Source organism: Canis aureus, chromosome 5 (genome assembly GCF_053574225.1).
Source record: "Canis aureus isolate CA01 chromosome 5, VMU_Caureus_v.1.0, whole genome shotgun sequence".
In the NCBI taxonomy this organism is placed as follows: Eukaryota; Metazoa; Chordata; class Mammalia; order Carnivora; family Canidae; genus Canis; species Canis aureus.
Genome location: NC_135615.1, coordinates 58,872,828 through 58,886,678, shown reverse-complemented (window position 1 = coordinate 58,886,678; position 13,851 = coordinate 58,872,828). Strand labels below are relative to the sequence as shown.

General features: G+C 35.5%; 1 protein-coding gene and 2 non-coding genes across 9 annotated transcripts in view; all 3 read right to left on the bottom strand.

The window, feature by feature from the left end:
- The window catches only part of CNOT1 (CCR4-NOT transcription complex subunit 1), a 100,737-nt gene that overhangs the window by 25,774 nt on the left and 61,112 nt on the right, over positions 1 to 13,851 (bottom strand). For 3 of the 7 annotated variants that reach the window (XM_077898230.1, XM_077898223.1, XM_077898226.1), the window contains exons 17-26: positions 11,489 to 11,639; positions 10,080 to 10,281; positions 8,866 to 9,012; positions 7,602 to 7,726; positions 6,897 to 7,183; positions 5,897 to 5,975; positions 3,633 to 3,863; positions 3,171 to 3,311; positions 2,100 to 2,279; positions 227 to 343 (exon numbers count right to left, since the gene is read on the bottom strand). In XM_077898230.1, coding sequence (XP_077754356.1) covers positions 227 to 343; positions 2,100 to 2,279; positions 3,171 to 3,311; positions 3,633 to 3,863; positions 5,897 to 5,975; positions 6,897 to 7,183; positions 7,602 to 7,726; positions 8,866 to 9,012; positions 10,080 to 10,281; positions 11,489 to 11,639 — 1,660 coding nt within the window. The remainder of the gene's footprint in view (positions 1 to 226; positions 344 to 2,099; positions 2,280 to 3,170; positions 3,312 to 3,632; positions 3,864 to 5,896; positions 5,976 to 6,896; positions 7,184 to 7,601; positions 7,727 to 8,865; positions 9,013 to 10,079; positions 10,282 to 11,488; positions 11,640 to 13,851) is intronic. The other 4 variants (XM_077898225.1, XM_077898229.1, XM_077898224.1 and 1 more) reach the window with 2 other exon arrangements.
- Positions 1,044 to 1,181, bottom strand: LOC144315021 (small nucleolar RNA SNORA46). Its single transcript, XR_013380838.1, has one exon. It is a non-coding gene; the product is annotated as a small nucleolar RNA SNORA46 (small nucleolar RNA).
- LOC144315024 (small nucleolar RNA SNORA50) lies at positions 11,056 to 11,191 on the bottom strand. Its single transcript, XR_013380841.1, has one exon. It is a non-coding gene; the product is annotated as a small nucleolar RNA SNORA50 (small nucleolar RNA).

Below are 13,851 nucleotides of genomic sequence, written 5' to 3'. Positions count from 1 at the left end.
TGCCTTACAAAAAGGAATGACAGCCATCCCTTACTGGCTTGTGTTTATCCTGCTAAATAATGTAGGATCATAAGCATGCCACAATTTGATTCAAAACATGCACCAAACTCTTACAAACACCCAATAATCATTAAAAAAATAGTACCAAATAAAGTCCAGATTTTTAGACATAATATGCTATATATGAACATTCTCAAGTTTTACATAACCTCTGGCTGGAACTCACAGTGTGTAAGATGGGTTTATTTTTAGCTAGAGTGATCATTCCTAGCCAATGTCCCAAATTCTTCAGCAAAGAACGATCTGAAAAATTTGCTGCGGCTTTATCAGAGGTCAGGAGCACCTGAAATGGTATAAGATTAAGAAAGACAGAAAATGAGCTTAAGGAAAAAAATTCTCAAAAAAAGAAAAAAAAGAAAGAAACTCAACTGAGAATTCCACTTTATCCTATATTTAAAATGAGCCATCAATTGTGAGAACATGTCCCCAGAGTAGATCTATTCCATATAACTCTACAAAGGCTCATTTATAGTCCCAGAGAAAAGTATTTGAAAACTGATAATTTTAGCTAGGTTTGAAGCAGACACCCAATTGCAAATCTAGTTTTGAAGAGCAAACATTCAATTCAAATGATGATTAAAGCGATGCTTCCAAGTCTTTCAAGACAACAAGCATATGGAAAAACGTAACCACATTCACAATTACCTACTGCAGTCTTTAGTATTATCCAGGTCACTATTTATCACTACAGAGAACTAAAACAGCTTTCTGAAACACAGTATAATAATACTTCTTTTAAAATTTCTAGAATAGCTATTTCATTAATTCTCTAGTTCTTAATTTCCAATGTGGGACATAACCATCACATGAATGTTTTGGGGCATGCACATTACATACATCTACTATAGGTTACCCCATAAAATTTATGGCTACAAAGTTATAATTTAAATTTGTTTAAAAGTATCTTGAAATTTTGCTTTAGAATATGTGGAAACTTTCACATCCCAATCACACTGCAATCAGATAAAAAACGGTGATTATAGTTATGTTCCTTAACTCTATTCAGCAACAGCAGAATGGCACAATGTCAGCTGTGCAGCATAAAGAGCCAGGAATTCTTTTGCACTACAGCGTAACCAAGAATGGGGAAAATTCCCATCCACAGGTTTAAATATAGTGCTGATTCCTAAACCAATGCCCCAAGTTTTTTTTTCTTTCTTTCTTTTTTTTTTTTTACCAATGCCCCAAGTTATGCAAAGAATAATTAGAGCTGTATGCTGCTTTCTTGAAACATTAATCCTCCTGAAAAATAAAATACCTAATTTTATGGAACAAGTGTTAGCACACTAGGAAATCTCTGACTCTAAACTGCGGAGAATCCTTCACAATAGCTATTCCACAAATAAGGCTAGAATGTGTGGCACTTAAGAAGACATAAAAGGGGATCCCTGGGTGGCGCAGCGGTTTGGCGCCTGCCTTTGGCCCAGGGCGCGATCCTGGAGACTCTGGATCGAATCCCACATCAGGCTCCCGGTGCATAGAGCCTGCTTCTCCCTCTGCCTATGTCTCTGCCTCTCTCTCTCTCTCTCTCTCTCTCTCTGTGACTATCATAAATAAATAAAAAAATAAAAAAAAAAGAAGACATAAAAGATTCACTGCAACATTGTCTTTTTAACAGTGAAAGTTATTATAAGTTATTAATCTTTCTATAAGACCTGAAAAAGAACCTGAGGGACTCCAGCTAAGAGCCTATTACATATATGAAGGGGAAAAAAGTTAAAGACATCAATAGAAGATAAAGATTCTAAATTGTGCATGGAATGATGAAAATAGAATAGTATAGCTACTTTCAAAATAAACAGTACACGTCTATAAAACTAAATTCTTTTAAAAAATAAATAAATAAAAATAAAAACAAATTCTTCGTGAATTTTAATTCCATATTTGAAACAAACCCTAGGGCAACTTTCATAAATAACCTAATATAGACAACATATAGGAAAAAAACAGCCAACCTATCCCCCAAAATTCTGCTTGTACAATCAGGTATTTCCAAATTCAGAACAGTAACGAAAAGAAATACAAGAACTAAATTTTACTTTGATGTTTCTGTAGGTCTCGTTCAGAACCATCTTATTAAATTCAGGGTTCTTCAGCGTGTCAAGGAAGTTTGAATAGAGGCTGTGGAAGTTTGGCTCAATACTGACTCTCTTCATAACCAGGTATTGTGAAACCCAAGGCATAAATTCTTCCTTCACAGTTTCCTTTAGTTCTTCAACCTAGCCAACCAATATGACAATTAAAAGATAAAATACAGTCTTGTGTTTTTTCCTGTGATCAACACCACAACATGTGGCTCCTTGCAAAATTTGATGCTAAAGCACCATGCTTTATTTGCTCCCCATATCAGACATATGCCATTAAGTATATATATTTAATTCCATGTTAGTACAATCAGTCATCTCTCAAACTGTGGGAGATAAGGACTAAAACATCTATGGCCGCTTTCAGCTTTAAAATTATAAAACATGAAGTCCCTCACCTCCATTTTACTCAACTCTCCATTTGACAAAAATTGAATAAATTATTAATGTACAACCTATCATAAACAGACCTAATGCCAAAACTTTTTTTTCCCTAAATTTCCATCTCCAGGAAACTTCTCTTCCAAAAGGACAATAACAGCTTATTTCCCCCTAATCAATTCTGGTGGGATTTTGAAAGATGGCATATGGATAATATCTCAAAAAATACTTGTTCAGGCTAATCTTACTGGCTAAAGTACACATTTCCAATACCTTATAATATAATCTTGAAAGGTAAGGATTTCTTATGCTTTGCACAAAGTCTACCTCAGTTCTTAGACACTTAATAAAAACTCTGAATGGTCTCTGGGAGGACATGAGTTGCGATGAGACAGAAGTGAAACCTTCCACCCTGATGAGACCATTACTTCAAAAGCCTGTGAAACTAACTGCAAAACTAGTGCTGTTTAATGTCTACAAAAACCTTAGCCACTAATTGTATATCTACATTCTCCTTGTTTTGATTCTATCAACCTTTAAAGTATTACAAAGGGTGCAAAACATCAAGAATAAATCCCCCCAACCCGTTATGGGTAAGAATAGACAGCATTCATAATGGTATATAAACTATTACATTGTGCTCACCTTTTGGGTCATATTTGACTGTGAGAGATTATTGAAGATAAAAGCAATCTTCTCTTGGATATTTTCTGGGGGCTCTACAATTCTCTCAGTTTGATCTGTGGCCACAAGCAACGTGTCTATATTTGTAGTATTAATAGAAGGCTAAAAAAAATAAAGTACAGAACATAAACTGAAATGCCTGCTTGACAAATCCCAGGGGAAAATGTATACTGATTCCTTTAGTAAAAAAACATACACATGGTATATACACAACTGTACACTGGAAAGTGTTGGCAAAAATATATATTGAACTATTAATAGTGCCTGCCTCTGGGAAATCTGGGGAGGGGAGATAATAAAGAAGAAATGCTGGTCTTTACATTTAGTAAAGTGATGTGATATTTATATTAAAATTAAAATAATGCTCACTACTGGAGACATTACAACATAAAATACCCGAGAAAAGAAAAAAGATCTACTTACTGGCACATCTTTCTTAAAGCTGACTCCGGTTGGCCTGGTGACTGTAACCGTTTTAGCAACAGTGGTGGTTGTTGAGGTGGTTACCATCGTGCTAACCTGACCAGCAAGGGGAGCTTTTGCTGGAACCTGGGCCTGAGCCTGGGCCTGAGCCAGTGCAATACTTCCAGGGGTTGTAATAGAGCCCTGCATTTTCACAGGAGGATCTCTAGATTGTTGTCCATACTCAATATACTAGGGACAGGGAGAGGGAAAGACATTAAAAGACTTAACAAAAACTGAAAATTCAGAATTACATTCCCCTCACTTCTCAGAAGGGAGAAATCCTCAGACCACTCCTCTGGTTCATCTATATCCCTCACTCCTTGCCTCATTCTGGTCCATATTCATATATATATATATATTATACATAAGTAGATACCATGAACTCTTTAGGAGGTAAAATATTGGTATGTCTTAAAATATTTACAAGGGAACTACTCTAGAGAAGAACTTACAAAACAGCCGCCACCGATACCTTCATATATACTTCCATAAATCCCTTAATACATGTAAACTTTAACATTTTTAATTTCTATACTGAATTGATCTCTTTTATTGGATGCTGATGAGAAACCTAAGGCCTAAAAAAATACACTGTGAGTTACCTCCCAATAAAGCTATAACTACAAAATAAAGGAACACATTGTAGAAAGCCCAGCCAACGAGAGAGTAATAAGCAAGAGGGCAGACTTCTTTCAATTTCACAGACCACTCAACCACCTTTCCATACACAAATTAGAAAACTGATAGATGGTTCCCGATCCTATTTCCAGCAGTTTAGGCCTGAACAAAACAAAAAAAATACTATCCAGAGGTGGCTGGGTGGCTCAGTCGGTTAAGTGTCCAACTCTTGATTTCAGCTCAAGTCATGATCTCAGGACTGTGATATCGAGCCCTGCACGCATCTGGCTCTGAACTGGGTGAAGAGCCTTGCTTAAGATTTTCTTGCTCCCTCTGCCCCTCCCCCTCCCTTTCTAAACAAAAAACAAAAAACTATCTAGACATATAACTTTAATCAAAAAAGGACATTTTCGATGCACCTGGGTAGCATAGTTGGTTAAGCATCCAACTTTTGATTTTGGCTCAATCTCAGGGTTGTGAAATCAAGCCCCGTGTTGGGTTCCACACTAAGCAAGGCTTCTGTTTAAGACTCTCTCCTCCGCCCTTCCCCCCCAACCTCACTTTTGAAATAAATAAATCTTTAAAAAAAATAAAGGGCATTTTCAAATAGGAAAGGCAATTTCTGAATAAAGTATAACACTTTAAATTGACTAAGTATAGGGACGCCTGCGTGGCTCTGAAGTTAAACATTTTTCAATGTTCAACCTTCGGCTCAGGGTATGATCCCAGGATCAAGTCCCACATCGGGCTTCTTGTAGGGAGTCTGCTTCTCCCTCTGCCTCTTTCTGTCTGTGTCTCTCATGAACACATAAATAAAATATTTTTAAAAATAAATAAATAAAAATAAATTGACTAAGTATAGAAATACAAATAACCTCTCTCTCACCCTCTAGCTATTATCTTGTTAAGAGGGGTTGCTGGAGACCACTATTTTGTGTGATCATTTCCATGCCACTTCTCTTTGTCTTCACTTTTCCAAGGTCTATATTCCCAGATCTGAATTCCAAACACATTTTATTGTGGTAAACCTCTGACTTCTCATGTTAGTATTAAAAACTCTGCTTTCCTACATCGTACTACAATAGTGGCATATTCTCCCAATCCCTCACATGAATGAGCAACACTCGTGGCTCATATTAATATTTTTTAAAAGATTTTATTTATTCATGAGAGACAGAGAGAGGCACAGGCACAGGCACAGGCACAGTCAGAGTAAGAAGTAGGCTCCTTTCAGGGAACCCGATTGCAGGACTTGATCCCGGACCCAGAATCATACCCTGAGCCAAAGGCAAATGCTCAACCACTGAGCCACCCAGGCATCCCACCATGCAGGAATTCTTAGCAATAGCACAAGATGTATATTCTTCAACAACATTATAAAGCTAAAATAGCTGATAAAAACTTTTATTATATGAAGCAAAAGCACTAAGATAATCCAAGCATGACATTTTTCATGACCTATTATTAAGCTGCAAAATGGCAAATAGTATATATCCCTGTATCATGCCAATCATTAAGAAATCTTAATGCCAGTCCCAGAAATTCCAAAATCAAATTAAAATAAACTCTCCAACTAATAGATTTTAGATATTAAAGACACTTACCTCCTGTAAATGATGTGGAAATTGCATAAAGTGACTGATAGAAGCCAAGTGCTGACAATACTGGGGATAGTCCTTCAATCTGTCAACAAAAACATTTACTCATTCATTATTTCATGTAAGGGTCCTATTTCAGTTAAAATTTGATTACAATGAAGCACTAAAATTACTATCTGGAAATAATTTCAAATGTTCATGAACAGGTAAATGGAAAAACAATTCACAGTTAATCCAAACAATGGAATGCTACTCAGCAATAAAAAGACACAACTACTGAAACATACAATACAGAATAATTTCAAAACCATCATGCTAATTCCAAGAATACTGTGCAAGGTTCTGCTTAAAGAACACTGGAAATACTAGAGAGAAATCAGATCAGTGACTGCCAGGGACCAAAGATGATCACAAAATTACAAAGGAGGAAACAAGAAAACTGCTTGGGAATGACAAAAATATACAGTATCTTCATTACGATAGTGGAGGCCACATAACTGTGTAAATTTTGCCAAAACTCAAAGAACTAAAAGCTAAAATGGTGACTTTCACTGTATCTAAAGTATATTTCAATAAACAGTAACAAAAGAACTATTTTAGTTTATACTTTTCCTACCACTTCTTTGGTAATTATAAAGAAATTTTTTCAATTCCTCCTCTTTTACTTCATACAGTTGTTAAAATACATATAATAATAAGGCATAACAAGAACTAGTTGATAAATGATAGTTATTATTTTTTATTATATTAAAAAAGAGATGCTTCAGGGGTGCCTGGGTGGCACAGTAGTTTAAGCACCTGACATTGGTTTTGGCTTAGGTCAGGATCTTGAGGTGGTGAGATCAAGCCCCAAGTTGGGCTCTCTGCTTAGTGTGGAATCTGCTTGAGATGCTCTCTCCTTCCGCCCCTCCCACTCTGGCATATGCTCTCTCTAAAATAAATTAATTAATTAAAAAAAAGAGAGAGAGAGAGAGAGAGATGCTTCATAGAAAACCTATTCACTCACCTATTTTTAAATCTATCTAGTGCAGCAATCCCAAAATAATACATTTTGGAACCAAAAGGCTTGCGTAAGGCTTCAAGAACGTATCGCAGGGCAAGACCTAATGCCATGTAAGTGACCAGTCCTTTTTCAATTATCCCACCAAACAGGCAGGCTGTTATATGTAACTCTTTATCAGGGTACTGGGGGAAAAATCGATATTCTTCAAATAAGTTCCTCAGCATACAGTTAAAGACTTCTCGTTCCCTCTTTATGGTAGAATCTTTAAACCTCTGTAACATTTCTAATACCTAGAAAAGGCAAGACAAAAACAAAACACGCATAAAGAAAACTATTATGGAAAGCATTCCTTACATATTCTTCAAAGAATTGTTAAAAAGAATATACTTTTAAAAACAAAATCTTTAAGGTTGGAGGAGGCTGGCTGGCTCATTTAGAAGAGCAAGCATCTCTTCATCTTGGGGTCGTGCATTCAAGCTCCACATTAGGTGTAAAGATTACTATAAAGAATAAACACACTTGAAAAAAATCTTTAAAAAAAGAATTGTTAAGCAAAATATTTAACAATACACTGAGCCTGAGATGAATGTTAAGATTTCAAAGGGTACATAGATATAGGAGAACATTCGGAACTGAATTTCTAAAAACTTCGAAAGAGATATTTACTTTCACATTTACATAAAGTATTAGAATACCCTAGACACTTACCTCATCAACAGACATAGTTGGATGTGGTGGGTGATTATATATTCTCTGAAAATAGCTGTTTGCTTCATCATCTATCTCTTTACTAAAGTGCTGATTTGCCTCTGGCCACACCTGAGACAAGTCCGCTGTTAGAACAGAAAGGCAACCAGTGGGCATTTCAACTTATTCCCCAGTCGCCCATAAAACACACAGGATAGCCAAAGAGAACAATACGATTTTAATTTTAAGGGAAAAAATGAAGAAAATGAAGAAATTATTAAGTGGCCATGGATCAATATTCAAGTATTTTAGGTACATATAAAAGATTTTATCAAAATTGTCTTGTGACTATAGTTCTTATTATTTCTTCATCAGGCTTTAACCATGAAAGCTCACTACATTCAAATTCACAATGCACTTACCCTTAACCTCACTTGCCATGAACAAGTCTTCACTACTTTATAATAAAAACATCTAACATGTAAGAATTACCAATGCATGTGCATGACACACTGATATAAAACACAAAGCATGCTACAGAACATAACATTCAGACAAGCCTTTCACACTAACATTTTCAAGTCAACTGGTATACTTTCAAATCCTGTATAATGAGTATTTTGTCCCAAAAACACGGGTATTTGTAAGTAAATCACACTTATGTATTTACAAAGAGGACTTCTGACTTTGAGAGTTAACTTACATTAAAAACTGTTTTCCAAGTTACATCATACATGTTATATGGCAATATTTATTAAATATAAGGCTAGACATATCATAAAAGCTTTAACCTTAAAATAAATTGCTTTATAAACTGCCAGGCTGAAACAGAAATCTGAAATTCTCATGGCTGCTCCTGTATTGTTAAAAACAAAAACAAAAACCACCACCAACACAATTTTAGGGCAAGTATAAAATTTATATACATACATTTAAATTCCTAAAAGTGACTTTTTACAGTATTTCTTACTTTTAGAGTAATGCCCCTAAAAGATGCTACCTCTTACTAACCGTCATACTTTTCTAACAATCCAGATCAAAGGTGGAATGATACCTTAATTCATTTTAGTAACTCAAAGTTTGTAAAAAGTAATTCCTACTGATCCAGGAGGCACATCAACATATGGCCCTAGTAACAATATATTAGGATAAGTCAATATTTTTAAGTTAAGAATAAGTCAATGTTTATTAAGTCCACATAACTCTAGTGGCAACAAATTGGAAATCTAAAGAGCTTTATGTGCATCAGTCACACTTCACAATCACAGACAACACTACCACTTACAAGGTTTCATCTTACTCTGCTGGAATGTAGGCTGGTTCAATCCAGAGGTGCCCAGTTTCCTCTGTACAAAAGGATCGTTATTCACTGCAGGGAGTCCGAGAGCCCCAGTTCCTATACCAGTCAGGCTGCCTGTGCCAAGACCACCTACTAGAAAGAAGGAAAGCAGCCAGAAGTCTTATCATTACTCATATTCTTGACTTCACTTACATCACAGATACAGTATCTCATTTGAAAGAGTGATCTTTGTAAATTCCCTTAGAACGTCTATTTTATAGAGAATCTAAATTAATAAAAGTAGATAAAAATGGACAATCCCTAAAATGTCATCAGCATTTAGAATTATTCATGAGTCTACTTTCTTAATAAGATTATAATGCAAATCTTTAACTGTATATTCTCATGTGATATGACAAATAAGGGAGTCAAAATAAAAGGAACTGATTTGCTTTTCTAAAGAATTTCATACTATCTTCCAGGTGGCATGAGCCGGGACTTTCTTATTCCTCTCAACTCTGGCAAACAGAATTCATAATAATTAGAACTATGCTAAGAAGTTATTTCCTTCCTTATGAAGGAAGTTAGCTTTGACTTAAATAAATCAACAATCAGGGCTAAAACCATATAGCAGCATTGTTAATTAGGTTACAGTCATACATTTTCAGTCCTTAAATTTTTGTACACTAAAACTAAAACTTACACTCTGAAGATAAAAGATGCAGAGAGCTTAGGAGAAACAAATGGGTAAAGGAGAAGAGAAAAAATGTAATCTTCACTTCAATATAAAGTTCAAAGCCAAAATACTTGCAGTAACTGAAAAAGTTTTAGGGTTTTACTATCATTTTCAAGGTAGGTGAGGTGCAATGAAGCAGAACATATACCTCAATCAGATATGTGAAATATTTTCTACCTTTATTATACCAACCTTGAATGATTCATAAAGCTATGAATTCTTTAGCTAAACCCCCATCTTTCAGAGTGTGATTAATAGTTGTTACTGTCTATACTATCATTTGGTAATACAGAATCCTTACAATTTAAATATTATCATAGTATAGTTTTCTCTTCCCAGCTTTGAAGATTGAAACAGCCTTTATAATTTAAACAGCTTTCATTATCAAATTGATTCCAAACACTTTACCACACACTAAAGTGAAGTGAGATTTACAAATAATCTGCACTCTCATCAGCCACCACTACCTCCCCTCCCCCCTTACCTGGAAGCTGTGACGAAATTCCTCCAATAGCACTGAATGCAGTTGTCTGATTTGGGGTTGAAAGGGGTGGAAATGCTTTTGCTGGTGACTGAGGGGTACTGAATGCAGAACCCAAATTTGGAGGAAAACCCTGCATACTCTGGGTGTGAGGGGCAGCTGAACCACCTATACTAAGAGATGCCATTCCAGCAAGAGGGTCAATCTAAAGAAAAACATTATAAAAATGTATTAAACATACTTCAAGAACATACAGACATATGACACAGGTAAAGAAATCTTTAGCTCTTCATATAAAACTGCAAAACCCCGAGCAATCATGATGATACCTAAATCCTCAAATCAAGTCAACTGTGCTAGTTGTTTTTCTTACTGTATGACAGTAGGTTTAAAGAGTTAGCCTCTGCCAAAGGACCAGAGCCATAATATGAGGAATACAAAACTTCATGAATAACAGTTAGTAACATTTAAAAGAATTGCCCTGAGGCCATAGCACTAAGCACTTAATAGTGACACAGGACAATTGTTAAATAAGGTCTTTAAATTTTCCAGTAAACCCCTTTACAACAGAAAGAAACTATGTTATTTAATTTTCAACATAATAAAAGTTTAGCAATTAGAAATAAATCTTTCAGTCAAAACAAATAAATCTACTCAAAATGTGAAGATCTTGAGGGTTGGAGATCAGCTCTAATTTAAAACAAACAAAAAACAAGGTATGCTATTTACCAAAAGATCTTTTAAAATATCTAATAACTGAACTTTCAAGTTTCTTAGTTTGTGGCATTCTTTTCAAACCTTCATGACACAGAAAATGGTAAACAAAATGCCTTTTATATAAAGTGGCCCCTGCGGAATCACTAAATGTTCTTTTTTTTTTTTTCTTAAACCCCAATCTGCCAATCAATGCAGATGAAAACAGAAGTAGAATATGTTGCTCCCAGAGAGAAGGGGGGTGGTTGGTGTCAGGGAGTAACTTAAATGTACCTTGTTTTTAAAAGAGCAGTTCAGTTGAGAGCTGAAGAGCCCCAGTTATAACAAGTCCTTATGCTCTAGCACTGTTGCTTGGCCCGTGAAGCTACAAACAAGACACATCAGGTTCAAAGGCAGTGCTTATTTCTCGAGTCTACGTTATTCTTATTTTAAAAAGCCCTTACCATTTACCTAAATAAACTGTTTTGCATCTTTCCTCTCAGAGTTATGTTCTATTTAATTATTAAAGTCTATCCTCAACTACAATGCCTATTTATGGATCTCCTTTAAAATGTAGTAGTGGATGCTAGACATGCAGGTATCTATAAGATAATAAATTTAGACAAATTTTCCTTTGAGAGATTACTAATGATGTAGAAGTTTATTCTATTCCAAGTCTATGAACAAATGCAGATGTATCAGTTGTAGCACTCATTTACCTGAACAGGAGAAATGGCATCTAAGCTGCTAGCACTAGGAGGGCGTCCTTTTGGCATAACTCCAGGTGGTGGCTGTCTGGCCTTGTTCATAACATTACTGCAATTGGCTACCATGGTGAGAATGGTTTCTGATAACTCCTGAGAAACACTCCTAAAGACAGAAGAAAAGTGAAAAGTGTCACTTTCTATTCCTCAGAACACCTAAATAAACAAATCTGATTTTTTTTTTTTTTTAAGTAGGCTCTATGCCCAACCTGGAGCCCAATGTGGGACTTGAACTCACAACTCTGAGATCAAGTCCTGAGCTGAGATCAAGAGTCAGATGCTTACCCAACAGAACAGGTACCCCAAACCTAACTTTCTTTTTTAGGATTTTATTTATGTATGTATGTATGAGACACACAGAGAGAAGCAGAGACACAGGCAAAGGGAGAAGCAGGCTCCCTGCAAGGAGCCTGCTGCGGGGCTCGATCCCACGTCCTCCTGAGACAAAGGCAGACGCTCAACTGCTGAGCCACCCAGGTATCCTCCAAACCTAATTTTCTAATAAAGAAAACCTGCTAAAACATATAGCTAAATTTCCACCATACTCCATGTCTTTGCAACTATCACTAATCAAAAGGATTTTCTGAGCCCTGGCTCGATCTTGAAGAGACCTAATTTATACCTCTGAAACTAAACTTTGTATATGGTACAACAAACATATTTTAAAACACTGTAAGAAACATTACATATCCTCAACCAAGTTTTCAAAACTTATGCCTACACCTCAACATACCAAACAGAGAAGAAATTTCAATACTATTTTCTCATAGTTGAAGACAACACATTTACTTAAGTATAGATAAAAATACCACATGCATAGTCACTACACTTGACAAGCACGTAAAGAATTGACTTCTAAAACATCAAGTAGGATAAATGTTTATTTAGTGAAAAACTCACCTTCCTTTCTTAAGGTGTTATTGCTTCATAAAACTGTAGAAATCCCTTGTACTCCTCAACCCTAACAAACTTGATACCATCTTAAATCTTCCCTCCTAAATTCAGAATCTAACTATTGGGCATCAAGAGATAAAAAGTAGTCACTCAAGAGAACAACGCGGTTTCAAGTTTAGGGGGAAAAAAACTGTACATTAAATCACTACAGCAAAATCTACAAAATTCTTGCTTGTAAAAAAAAAAAATTCTTTCTTGTGCCAATATGAAAGACACAGTGACTCCAATATAGATTACAAATTTAAATGAACAAGGAGTTATTTTTTTCACCCATTAAAGAACGCAAGGAAGAAAAATATTAACATAACATGGAAAAGAAGAAGCACATGCCAAGTACTAAAGGTGTGAGTCTACTTATTTACCTTAGTAATAAAAATTAAAACTGTTAATTTCCAAAAGATGCTGCAAACACAGTTCAAATAGGAAAAATGTGAGTAGCTCTCTCTAGCCTCTATGTATCTAGGTTCAAAATACCCACTCTCCTACAATTAAAACTTCATGGACATATGAGTTTCATCTTTCAGATTAGCAAATACTCCATCAGCAAGGCTACGGGGAAACAGATATTTTCATCACTACTGGTAGTTATATAAAATGGAAAACTTCCTATGGAGGGAAATTTTGCAGCACCCTAACAAAATTATACATGCATTTAACCCAACAGCTCTACTTCTTATGATCCCAAATATATACTGGCAAAGACAATGGATACAACATATTATTTACTGCAACACTATTGATGATACATAGCAAAAACAATCAGAAATCTCACCAAGGAGACTAGTTTACTAAAGCATAAGCATCTATTCAATGGAGTACTATGCAGTAATTAAAGGAACAAGGAAGCTCTCTAATTCTATGGAGTGAACTCTAGGATATATGATCAAATGAAAGCATATTGCAATAGTATATAATATACTGCCTTTCCTATAAGAGAGAAACATACAAATAAATATTTTTTAAAATGCAAAGATAACATCAATATAAATGAAAATTATTACCTATAGAGGAAGACGGGGGTAAGAGCCACAAAGAACCCTTTTAATTAAAAAAGAAACCATTCCAGGATGCCTGGTGGCTCAGTGGTTGAGCATCTGCCTTTGGCTCAGGTCGTGATCCTGGGGTCCTGGAATCCTGGGGTCCTGGGATCAAGTCCTGCATCAGGCTCCCCACAGGGAGCCTGCTTCTCCCTCTGCCTATGTCTCTGCCTCTCTCTGTGTGTCTCTCATGAACAAATAAATAAAAAATATTAAAAAAAAAAGAAACCATTGCAAAAATACCTATGCCATGAGTTAATGACTTCTAGTAGTAAATAATAATCATTATGCTGCACTGAAAACAAAATGCCTACAATTTTAAGACAC